At 35.5% G+C, this 12,921-nt stretch overlaps 1 protein-coding gene across 4 annotated transcripts in view; it reads right to left on the bottom strand.

Annotated features, from left to right (window-relative positions):
• The window catches only part of gli3 (GLI family zinc finger 3), a 161,518-nt gene that overhangs the window by 66,304 nt on the left and 82,293 nt on the right, over window positions 1-12,921 (bottom strand). For all 4 annotated transcript variants that reach the window (XM_015354925.2, XM_015354926.2, XM_015354929.2 and 1 more), the window contains one exon: window positions 8,829-8,934. In XM_015354925.2, coding sequence (XP_015210411.2) covers window positions 8,829-8,934 — 106 coding nt within the window. The remainder of the gene's footprint in view (window positions 1-8,828; window positions 8,935-12,921) is intronic.

Raw genomic sequence — 12,921 nt, 5'->3', positions numbered from 1 at the left:
CTTCTTCAGTTGTTTATAAACCAAGGTTAAACCATTTATATTATTAAGAGGACACTTCAAAGCTTGTGAATGAATTATTCTTTAAAAAAAACATAAAATATAAATAAAACTACATACGCAGAATTCTACGTATATTTACATAAACAAATGTTGAGAGACAAACATTTAGCTTCATAAATAATTATGGATTCAAATCTTTTAATGTAATTTAACTTGGAATGACTGACAACACCTCAATGAATATTTAAATGAAATTTTATTTTTCAAATTTAAAAAAAGTGTACTCGTTATTTTTCTTTACACATACTGTACACACATTACGTTTGCAATATCATACAGTAATTGGAATTATGATTTCCCATTACCACATTTATATACAGTACAAGTGTACTCTAATGTTTTAAAACTCTAAACTCTAAAAAAAACCTAGGAGTTACTGTTTCATTAAATTAGTTACCAATCTATTTCTTTCTTTATAGTTTCTAATCTGCAGTTACTTCTATAGCTCTACTTAACATTATTTTGAATGTAAAACAACCAAACTGAAATAATAATAATGATAATATATGTTATATTAAGCAGAAATAAACTAGTTTATTTTCCTGCATATTAGGGGAATAAGTTTTTTTCTGATAACTAATCCATTTAATCTGGGCCCACAAACTGAAACCCCAATACTATTTTTTAAATCTTAAATGCCAAACTGAGGTATATTCAGTATTTATATATATTCATAAGGTTGCAGATTATTATTGGGCGGTAATTGCACTTTCAAATGCCTAATAGGGCATGCTTGGAAAAACAAAGGACAGTTAATTTGTGATTTCCTTTGCTCATTCAGAAGCAAATTAAGTGTCAAACAGCTAATACAGAACATATTTCATTTTATGAGCTTTTAATTTAATTCTGCCTCTTACTGTTGATACCATAATGTATGGTGCTTTATCTAAAAAGGAGGATAATAAATAAGCATGTTTCAATTAGACTTTAAAATAATAGGATATGATTTCATGTTATGCTATATGGTACTCCTAAATGTATCAATATTACTTCAAAATGAGCACACAATCACTAGTTTCTCTGGACATAAATGCCCACTTCAGCTTTAACGAGTACAAGAGACTGCTGCACAGATTTATTGCATACCTCCAGGCAAAACTGCACTGTAATTACAACTCAGTAATGAGGGACTGCTCAGGAAAGTATTGCAATAATATTAGATGTGTATTTAGGCACATATTTAAGAGTGTTAATAACGATTAATTCTGTTCACTAAGGAGAACTTGTCTTAAAACAATTTCATTTTTCCCCCCCAGTACATATGTAATCATGCTGCCATTAACAAATTGTTGCACGTACTGTATGTGAACTGCCATTAAAAAGTTTTGCCCTCCAAAGAATTTGGTTTGCTTTTGTTCATTTTATTGTCTGCATCTGCCTGGTGATTTTAAGAAACAGATTAACGCTGGCTTGCCTGGTTTGTCAACGAGGGACTTCATTATTTGCCTCATCAGATAATGTTGGTGGGTTACATAAAAATATAATTTAAAACACGCACTTCCCTTCCAAATATTTACACAACTCTACTAACTTGCGTTATAGAATACAAGTGTTACAATGCTGTTGCTCTGAAAAATAACAATACAATTAAAAATTGATCAAGTGAATATTTGATCAGAAAGGGTTGAAGAAATATTTTTAAAAGAGTAACTAAGTAAAAAATTCTACTTCCTGGCTAACTGAAAAAATAGTTGTACTGTATGTAAACTTTTGTACACCAGAACCACTATCTTTAACGCTAACATTTGGTTTGTTGATCAAGATACCCTAGGATCTATCTTTCAAGGAAAGCCTAGCTATAATCTTCAGGTCATTTAGCTACAAGTACCCAGACCAGGCAAATGAATCAAATGGCCTCTTCTTGTTTATAACCAATATCCATATTTACAACTAACAAGATGGAAGAAACCTGACCTTGTCATAAAAAGAGGTGCCTTTTAACATCAAGATGAAGTTACTTAACCTGGCCTGCCTAAATACTGTACATGGCCTTAAATTACTATTTAGCCACAGGATACCATGGAGAATCCACAGAAAACAGAATGAGATTGACACATACAGTATGTTTAATTGTCCAAGGGTTTTTGACACCTTACTTAAAGAAAATGACCAGTTAAGTTTTTAGAAACTGATACAGATTAAGCTGTGAGCATGATGAGCACAGACTAAGCTCATCTAGGAACATGTGACTGGGAATAATACAGGGCTAGTCACAAAGGAAAAATATTATCTTTCAAAGCACTGTACAGATTTTCTAACCTTTCAATTCTGTAAATGTATATATACAATACTGGGATAAGGCTGAGTTCAAGGTCATAAAGCTTGATGTCTCTGGTCACCCCTGTTGTCTATCATTCATTGGGTCAATGATTATAGGATTTCAAGATGCATGTGGCTACTTTAGAAAAGGGCCTAAAAAGGTGGTTTATTAATATAAAGGCGGTCACTGATGACCCGCCCCCTCATTTCCATTTCAAAAAAGGGCATCAGAAATTCCAGTCATACAGAATGAAATTATGAACTCATCAATAATTTTGTAGCAAGAAGTACATGAGAGAATGTCTGAATATTAATCTGTATATAACTGGGAGACTTGGATGCTCCTGAAAGTCAATGTCACTGAGTCATGTCACCTGAGGATCATATTATTCTGTTTTTACACTTTACGGGAAATTCACAATGCCAGTAAATACAGTTAATTGTACCGGCATGTAGTATAATTTAATGGAAATCCTCTGAAGAGTTTCTGACAATGTTTTTCATATGACAATAAAAGGACAGTCAATTTATTTTTAACCATCCTTGCCTGCATAATATAATTTATATAGCCTCTTATATAATTATTATTCAGTTAACGAGAAATATTTCCAACACAATGCAGTAACTTAGGTTAGTGATTTCTTTTTAAACAGCACCCGATTAACTAAAGCTACTGGGCCCTACAGTACAGTATTTTCAAAAAACGTAGTCATTTAAACCCCCAGTAATGGAAGGTGTAGGACTCACTTCTGTGATCAGCTATTCCATGTAGCTGTAAATTTTAAAGGCATGGAAATGTTTCCTGCACGTGATCTGTAATTCCCAGCTTTCACTTGTTTGTTGCACAGGTCTTATGCTTCCAAGTTCTTTGTAAGAGACAGAGGGATGTGAGGTTAAGCTATTGGCAACTGACCCACATTATATTACACACTGGTATCTTTAGAGCAAATCAAGAAAAGTCTGTGCAACAGGAGGGTTTCAAAAAAAAGCTGAAATTACTTGAATTTCCTTCAAGTGCTGAAGGAAAATCACTTGCATGACCCTTTATCAGGGTGGAGCGGTGGCACTGTAGCTAAGGATCTGTGCCTGTGGCTGGAAGGTTGCTGGTTCAAATCTCATGGCCAGCAGAGGAATCCTACTCTGTTGGGCCCCTGAGCAAGCCCCTTAACCCCAATTGCTCCAGGGGTGCCATATAAATGGCTGACCCTCCACTCTGACCCCAAGCTTCTCTCTGCCCAACTGTGTGTCTCATAGAAAGCAAGCTGGGGTATGTGAAAGGACAAATTCCTAATGTAGGAAATTGCATATGGGTAATAAAGTGATCTTCTTCTTTATTATACATCAGTGCCAAAGGTGCACCATATCCATTATGGGGTCAGATTTATTAAACAATTATGTCAGGGAAGAAGAGACAGCTTAGGGGAAAAAGGCACCTTAATGAACCCGCACAAACAATATCTAGTCATACTAAATGTGCAAACATAAAAAATACTGAAATATAATTTCTGAGTTCTTAAAGTACAGATAGAAGACTTCAAACATAACCATGGGTAGCAATCTGAAAACAATCAGTCCAAGTACCGGTATGCTCAAAAGCCTGACAGTGGATGCTGTGTTAATACTGTAATATAATGATATCCGTTATACAACATATCAAGACATTTAAAAGAGTACCTTTAACAATAATAATATATAGGAAACACGCTGTTTTATTTTTTAAAAGAATCATTCATTCAAAACAAACCTTTTTTTTCTTACCCACACTCTAAATCTCTCTAAACCTCTTTGACTGGTTAACACAGTGGATGTTTGTTTTATGCTTTAGAAGCCATGTTCCCCTCACATGTTTCACTATTATCTCTGTATAAGCTAAATGCTAAATTATATTTGCCATTTTGTTGCAGTGACATTGGCATCAATCATCCAAGGGTTCTAAATGCAAGAGATGGGGACTGTGAAAATGCAGCATAAAAAATTCATTACTGTTAGTAACAGTCCCTAAGAAAAGATATGACACTCTGCAAGGAAATATAATGATGAAGAATATCAAACATAATATGACCCAAGTAGCTGCTCGATTCAATTTTTTTCTCACACGCAGTGATTGCTTTCTTCCCTAAATTTCCTCTCCTCAGTTCAGCTGCTGAACAAGAGCTCACCCTCATTTCTCAAAACAGGTCCTAAAGGATGTCTCCAGTTTCTTGTTTCCTTGTTCATTTGTAAGCATTATTTTCTCTGTTTTGTTGTGAGATTGATTGAATTTTATGTATACATTAACCAATTTGATTTAAAGGTAGATAGATAAAACTTAGAAGACCAATCAAATACTGTAATTGTACTATGCAGAATGTGATAATACAGCCTAAAATTGCCTTGGACATAGTTTGTAGGTGAGGTAGGCCAGTTAAATCTGAAATGAAATAAAAAGTCTTAAGTTTGCAAAAGACTAATGGCTTTAGTCCTGGAGTAAGTATATGTGTTCCACTGGCTTGAATCGTCTGCATGGACAAAGCTTTTAGAAAATAGATGGATGGACAATAACTATTTTTTTCAGTGACACACACATTTACACAAAGTCTAAATAAGAAGTGCTGTCAAAATAATGTAATCTAATTCACACTATTGAACTTTAAACTCTTACATAAAGATGTTGCTTTCCACTTTGGCATAAATAAATTATCGTTCAATCACCACACGATTTTGGTTGAACCACAGAAAAAATCAGTGTAAAACACATGATATCATGTGATTGACCTAGATCACTAAATCGCAAATGTTTTCAGCACTGATGAGACATGCTGTAGATGGAGAAAAGTACTAGCACATTGTTGATGAAAACCTGCTTCAGGCCAACACAGGGACAAAAATTCCTCTTTCAGCAGGACAATGATCCAAAGCTACAATGGAGTGGCTTAAGAATAAGAAAGTGAATGGAGCAGCTGACTTGAATCCCATTAAGAATATGTGGAAAGACTTGAAAATTGTCCGTAATTGCCCACAAGAAGGGTCTGAATGGTTTTGCAAGGCACGGTAACAGAGCTTATAACAGATGTATATTTATTTTGTAGTTCATAATATAGTATAGTGTCACCTGTTGTCTGTCACATTTAACAAACACATTAATGTCTCAGCCCGCTGCTAATCTTGGTGGTATAAAAGATTATTGTGACTTGGCCATAATTATAGACTTTCTTCATTTGCAGAGAGAGCAAAAAATGAGCCAAGGAATGTAACGACAAATGTGGCCAAATGGGTCAACACAAAAAGAGCAAAACACTGCATGACCAGCCATTTCAAAAGTAGCACACTTAGCAGTTCAAGCCTCCCCGCAAACAGTACAGCTCGCCGAGTATGTTGTTCATCTTGCTCAGGATTTTGATAGACAGCTGTAAAAACCTGAAAAAGTCAGTGCACAGTCTGCTGGGCTTAGATTAGAACACAGATTTGACTGATAGTGCAAAGCTTGGTGTATTTGTGAAAGGTCATGATTATAACTTTCACGTCATCAAAGAGTGGCAAGACTTGTCTGCATAGTGCATTTGATCTACTATAAAGGATGTTCTTTAAAACACAGAAGAAGCACTGGAATGCCCCTATATACAATTGTATTTTTTATCTCCTTAAACAACAAACACATTACCAGCAATGCTCTGTACAGAATGCTCTGGAACTATGCAAGAAATGAAAGATTGAAGAAGTAAAGGACCAGTAACATTGCACAGTATCATTCACCAGCAGGCATTGAGCCGTAAGTCTCTGAAATGTTCCAAAGCTTTGGAAGTTGTTTTGAAATGTGCAAAATTCATTTGTTCTAGAGGCGTGAAGCATATGAAAAAGTATTCTGCCCTTTCTCAGAAGAACCGCAGCACTATTATGTAAGAAGAGCTCTAGAAAACTATCACTCAATCTGATTTGAAGAAATCATCCAAACTGAAAGGGAATTTGAAACATTAATGTTCAATAAACATCCATTGGCACCAATTAGTTCAATAAACTGAATCTTTAAATGTCCAACGAGTTCATCCCTTGTAGGTGAGGGGGATGGATCTGCAACCAGCGCTGTCATTTCCTCAGCCAGGCAAGTTACCACCAAGCTGTTAAGTACTCTAACACCTTAACATCCATTGGCTCGTTTCATCATTATTAGAATTTGACCAAACTACTAAATGTGGGATTTTATGAGATTTTGTTTCTTGTGAGAATTTGATAGATTTTCAAGTGGAGGCTTTTGAATTTGACCATATTACATCTCTTAAACCTAACCTACTGGAAAAGAGAAGAAGAAATATTGAACTGCTTGAGCACTTAGATAAATTTTGCCCGGGATGCCTTCCAGCATGTAGGGGCAGCAACATCCTGTTACTGTTACCGTAATATTAGTTTTTTACGGGACAGGGTTGTTAGCCTTGAATTCTGCTAAGGAATATGCAAAATGCATGGAAAAACATCTCTATCCAACAGAACATACAGACCAAACAACTTAATTACTTGAGACAAATGTTGTTGTAGCCCAGCATCTTTACATGACTGCTTGCTAAAGCTAAACCAATAACAGCCTCATAAAACAGACCAACAGTAACATTCGTTACTTTAACATTCACGAATTTACTTATACGCGATTCGGTCTGGCCGATGGGGACTGGGAAGGAAGAAGAGCAGAACGGAATAAAAACGTGATGAAGGTTGCTAACCGCAACTTTCAAATTAGCGGCACAACAGACTAGGACGGTGAGACGGATCTAGCTACCGAATGGGCGTGTCTCTCACCCGTTTTGAGTCGGCAGCCTGGTTAATCACAGGCTGGCGACTTTACAGACTCTCTGACAGTTTTATTGCCCGTCTCATTACAGTGCAGCGTGATAATCATGGAGGCACAGGGAGACGGACACAGAGGAGGGATTCATGATGTTTATTTTAACGGATTACCATAAGTTTGTGATTACTGTTGTTTCTTTTAGTTAATTAATGCTATTTAACTTAAAGGCAATGGATTAGTACTTGAATTATCATATAAGGGACGGTTACTAACGTCTTTTATCCATACTATATACACTATATACTATAGTACATTACGCAACAATATAGAGGTGTATTTGGTTAGATGCAGATTTGGCTAATCGCAACAGTCCTCTCCACCAAACCTCAAAAGCCTACTGTATTGTGGGAAAGCTAAATTATTTTAAAAAGTTCTGGTCACATGTAAGATTTATTTTGCACAGCGGGATCAGTTTTGGCCTTCTATTCTTTAGTATTTTCTTTGTTAAACTGTACCAAAATCATCTTCACCTGATTCCCCATAGAATGATTCTGTGACTGCAGCCGATGGAAAATCTGACTTTCTTTAAATGACTCAGAAATGTTTTCTGTGTAGCTGTGTTTTCTTTAATTTAAAATTCAACTGCTGATCTGCAGATGCTTATAATGGCTCTGTCAATCATTACTTCCACTTTCAAAGACCGGGTTAATTTGATTAACAATTACAATTATAATATGAAGCACACAGAAATTTCAGGTTTGACCCACAGACTGCACAGGATGTAAAGTCATGTATTATTTGTGTGAAGATCTCTCACAAAACGGGCATGTAGAAATCAGGGGTGATGGACATCAGTGTGTGCTGCATGTCCAATTTTCTGTAAAGTCTAATTCCTCATAAAATGCAAAACATCATAAATTGTATTAAATACTATTGTATTTGACTTGTATTCTTCAGTACGCTTTATTCTTAAAGTTAACTTCTAAAAAAAAAATACTGATTCAATAGATTAAGCATGAAAATAATGCTTACATGTACAATGTATAGGCTGTGCTCTTCAAACATACGAGATAAAGCTACTATTGTTGATTTTAAATAAAGGGTCTAATTTCCACAAATTGTATTCCAATAACTGCTGAAAATGCACAAAACATGTTTCTGTCAGAAGGTTATACTGCTAACAGAAGAGGTATATAAGATGTTAAGCCAGGAATTTGTTTACAGGGTCTTACTACCATGCAGGCTGACGATATTCTTCCCTGTCTGTTTTAGTATGAGTAAAGGTTAACACAGCATTAGAAAACTTCTAAAAAGCTCTCATAAGGGTTTTGAGATGTACTGTTCAAACAAAATGTGACTTAAACAAAAAGTAATTTCAGTAACAAACTGGGTTTCCTACTTCCACCTTGCTTTAAATATATTTAATAACTGTCCCAAGAGCCTAGGAGCATCCTTGGTTTAGGTAGTTAGGTATTAACCTTCATCCTACTGGCATTGTGCATAAGAGCAGTTTCTGTAATTTACTCAGACTTAAAAATACAAAAATAAATTAGAATTGTGTTTTTGTCAAAAAAATTAAGTTAAAGTTAATTTGTGAAATTGTCCATTATGCTTATAGGTCTCTTGAATGTTATTTCCCACTGTGAAATAAATATTCCCTATGGTCACACACGCCCATGTGGGCATGTTAAGGACATGTAATATCTTACTTGCTTCTCTTTATAAGAAAAACAAAGTCCTGTGGTGTACTCACACATGCAGAGGAGGGACTGGAGAAGGGTCATATATGTAGCGTCCCTGAGCATGCCGGTCATCAATGGGAACAGGAGGGTGAAAAGCTGGAAAAAACTGAGGATGAGCTAAAAGAAAGAAAAGGAAAGTAGAATTTAGACAATTATCCTCCCATCTTCTAACTCCTTTATTCAATACATTGTCACAGAGCCTATCCCAGAAAGCAACGGCAACGAGTGGCTACACAAACACACACACACTCACCCCAGGGCCAGAAGCCAATTAACCTACCAGTATGTTTTGGACTGTGGGAGGAAACCAGAGCACCCAGAGTAAACCCACAAGGACACAGGAAGAACATACAAACTCCACGCAGATAAAACCAGGTTTGAAATCAAACTCAGGGCCCCAGTGTTAGGAGGCAGCAATGTTAATCACTTTGCCACTGTGCGCCCCCCCTGTCTCTTAGGAATTATTCACATCAAAAATACTCTTGCATATATAGAGCCCCGTCTCTATTTGTTTTCATGAAACACCAAAAAGATAAGAACATATTTTCAATATTTGTAAAATAGAATCAAACGGAATGAAAAAAGCAGTGGCCAACACCACAATGAAAAAAAAACCACAATGCTGCCGCTGAGGAGCTTCTTTGAGTACAGTATGAGAAAAATGATCACGACTAAAATAAAAATGTTCATCTTCTTCTTATTACTTTCCAGTTCCCACTCTCTACCTCTATCGATCAGAGGAGGTGAAACTGTACTGTCCCAAAAAATACTGAAAAAACAGTTTGTTCAGTTTAAACACTGAAAACAATATTAATTAAAGGACATCCCGTGACAAACCAGTAACATATTTACCCTTTTGTATTCAAACATTGTATACAAACATGAACATGTTCTTATAAATATGTCTGAATACTACAGTACAGGGCCTTGCTGCAGAATGAGTATTTAGCATGCCTGTCATCACTTGGTATTTCCTGGTGCCACTAACAGCATGGCCTGTTTTCAGCTTCTTTGTGCTTTTTTGGTGATTTGTTTTGTTTTTCAAGCCCTCTCTATAGAAATGAGTCAATGCAGGACTGTTCATTCATGATGATTATTCCAAGCATTACAATAGAAAGCTATTACTCTAGACCTCATTCTGAGAATTACCATACACATGCACATTGATATTAGAAGATTCTCCAATGTCTGAACTGGAATTTGTACACAGTATCAAAACTTAACTTGATCTGATTCAGATTCTCCACAGTATTCTCCACAGTATTTTGGCATCAGGCAATATCAACATGTTTTTACATGAGCAAAACTATTGCTCTTGCCATTATTTACTTTCTTGGCACAATGACTTCTTATTACAGTATGTATCCGAAGAAAGTTTGATAACTACAAATATTTTGGAAATGACAAAGTGTTCGGGCAAGCCCATACTAGATAATGAACAGGGGAGATGCTGTGGGGAACACAAAATATAACTGAGATAGTGCTTTTCAGCCCTGATTTACATCCAGGGGATACTTTGGCAAAATTGTGAAAAGTTGTGAATGACATCATGGATCTAAAAACCAAAGTTTAATGTAATGTCCTTTAAGCAGATGCATCACTCAAAGTCAAAGTCTACTGAATCTTTATATAATTTGTCATAATATGTTATCAATTTAGATCTTTTGCAAGTAACATTTTTCGGTAGAAGATATGCAGATTGAGATGGCCAGTGAAAAACATTTATTTTGTATTCAGTTAACCATTTCTTTGTCTGTTTGGATTGTTTCTTTGCTGAAAAGTTCTTTCTTGGCCCAGCCCAGGCTTCTTGGTGCATGTTGGGAGTTTCTGAATCCCACTGTCATAATAAGGGTGCCATAACTCATAAATGCAAAACAATCCCAAAACATGACAGACCTCCCCCATATTTCACAGTAAGTACGAATGTTTTCGTAACATGAGCTTCACCTTTTTAACATCAAACATAATGCTAATGTGCACGTTCAGAAATTCGATTTTTCTTTCATCTAAATATAAGACGGTTATAATTTTCTATCAAGTGTATTTTGGCAAAGTAGAGACGTCTCTTTTTGGAGTTTGGACTCAGAAGAGGCTACTCAGCCATGAGAGCCACATTCATGATGACAAGAGGCATCTTCTAGCACTTTGTATCCTGATGATGCCAGAGTGCATCGCAGATCTCCAACTGTTGCGTTTGGACTTATGGTAGATGCAGCTTTTTTGCGATTCTTTTATAGCCATCCCTCAAATCATGGAGGTCAATAAACATTGCTGCCACCTTTACCAGAATGATGCATGTTTCTTTGTGTCTTCTGTGTGTCACATCCTTCCGTACCCCAGGGAAACCTTTGGAGGCGGTGATATACAGTGTTTCTGGAGGCTTCTACTGCACTTCTAATATGCAGAATGTTGACTTGTTCTTGTTGAACTTTGTTGAGTGGTGTGAATAAATGTGACCCTTGTTTTGTCTGGAATTCAATTTTGCTCCGAATCCAACTTTGCTCCATGCCACGCAGTAAAGATAACAGTTTAACATTCTTAGAACTGTTTTAATCAAGAGATATTTCCAATCCATAATTCATTTTGTTATATGATGATTAGTGTTTCTTTCTTATAGGTAATAATTTGTATGCAGCAAATAAAAGCTTTTGACTCAGCAATGGAAAGAGAGAAAAAAACTACAAAAATAAATATTTTATAACTATAGTAATCAACCTGATATGCAATGGGAACCCACACTCAACTCCTCTTTTAATGAATAAATTAGATGATCAGCTAGACCACACAGTACTAGTGTTTGAAATCAACATTTTAATCACCCTCCCCTTTCAAAAATGTTTTTCCAAAATAAATATGTAATCAATTTAAATGAGACAAAGGTATTTTGAAAATAAAGACTGTTAAAACTGAAATTAAATACAAAATTAGATTTGCATAGAACATTTATGTTTATTTTCTTACTTCAGCAGAAAATGTCAAAGAACACTCAGTATATGATTGATTGCCACTTTAAGTGTATGTTTACTCTTTTTGTAGTTAATACACATTGTTGCATTCTTTAATTGAAGGAAACATATTTAATAACTTCACAATGTTTCTACTCACTGTGCTCAGAGATAATTATTCAGCTGTGTGTAGTTCTTAAGATTGGTTTCTTTATCCTAATCTTTCAAAATCTTCCTCATTGTTTCTTTACCACAGAATGCACAACAAGCTCTGAATGCAACTGTGTCTTCTCTTCCAAAGATAGTACTCGAGTGGGTATAAGGAATAAGGAAATCCCTGGCATGACAATTTCCTTAGGTTGAGAAAAAAGCTATAGAAATCAAGATGTCGCATCTCAGTACAACAAATTCCTAGGGCTGATATATAAACCAGCCTGTAAGCTATGGTAGTCAACACGAAAATTAAAGAAAGGTGATTTAACTGACTTGTGGTGAGTGATACTGGGAACAGTACAGGTATAGCCATCCCTTGTTGTGTGATTGTTATAATACCTACATTTATACCTTTCTTCTCAAGTTATTTCTTAAATCACTAAATGTTATTCAATGTGCAGCCAAGGTAATTATTAAACATTTGACAGGCAATTAAGTTGATATTAAATACTATAAAATAATCTCAGAGTCACATTTTGTCTTAAATATCAAGAGCTAATATTCATTGGCAAAAATGTGTCCAATTATATTTATGAATACTTACATCCAGGTTCTTATGCTCAACACAAATCTTAGTTAAACTTAAACGTTCATTTCATCTTCAACTCATGTTTATTTATGAAAATGTGCTTAATAAAAAAGTAGAGTATTAATTTTAAAAACAAATTATCATTCACCGTTTTGTGTTTGAAAATAATCCTAAACAAATGTGTTATGAAACTCCTCCATGGCAAGTGAATTTTAAATATTTCCAGGTTCAGTTCCTGCACAGACTCAGCTGTGGTGTGAAAACACGGCGGAGAAGAACAAGTCTTTCTTGAGTGTTGCACACTGTAAGCCCACAGAGATGATGGCAGTTCATCACTAGAGAAACGACATGTTTTCAAAGCCTGCATATCTAGGTTCTCCTGTAATTACCCATCCTTCCAGTTTATTATTTACACGT

Source organism: Lepisosteus oculatus, chromosome 6 (genome assembly GCF_040954835.1).
Source record: "Lepisosteus oculatus isolate fLepOcu1 chromosome 6, fLepOcu1.hap2, whole genome shotgun sequence".
Lineage (NCBI taxonomy): Eukaryota > Metazoa > Chordata > Actinopteri > Semionotiformes > Lepisosteidae > Lepisosteus > Lepisosteus oculatus.
This window is presented reverse-complemented; position numbering and strand designations above follow the sequence as displayed.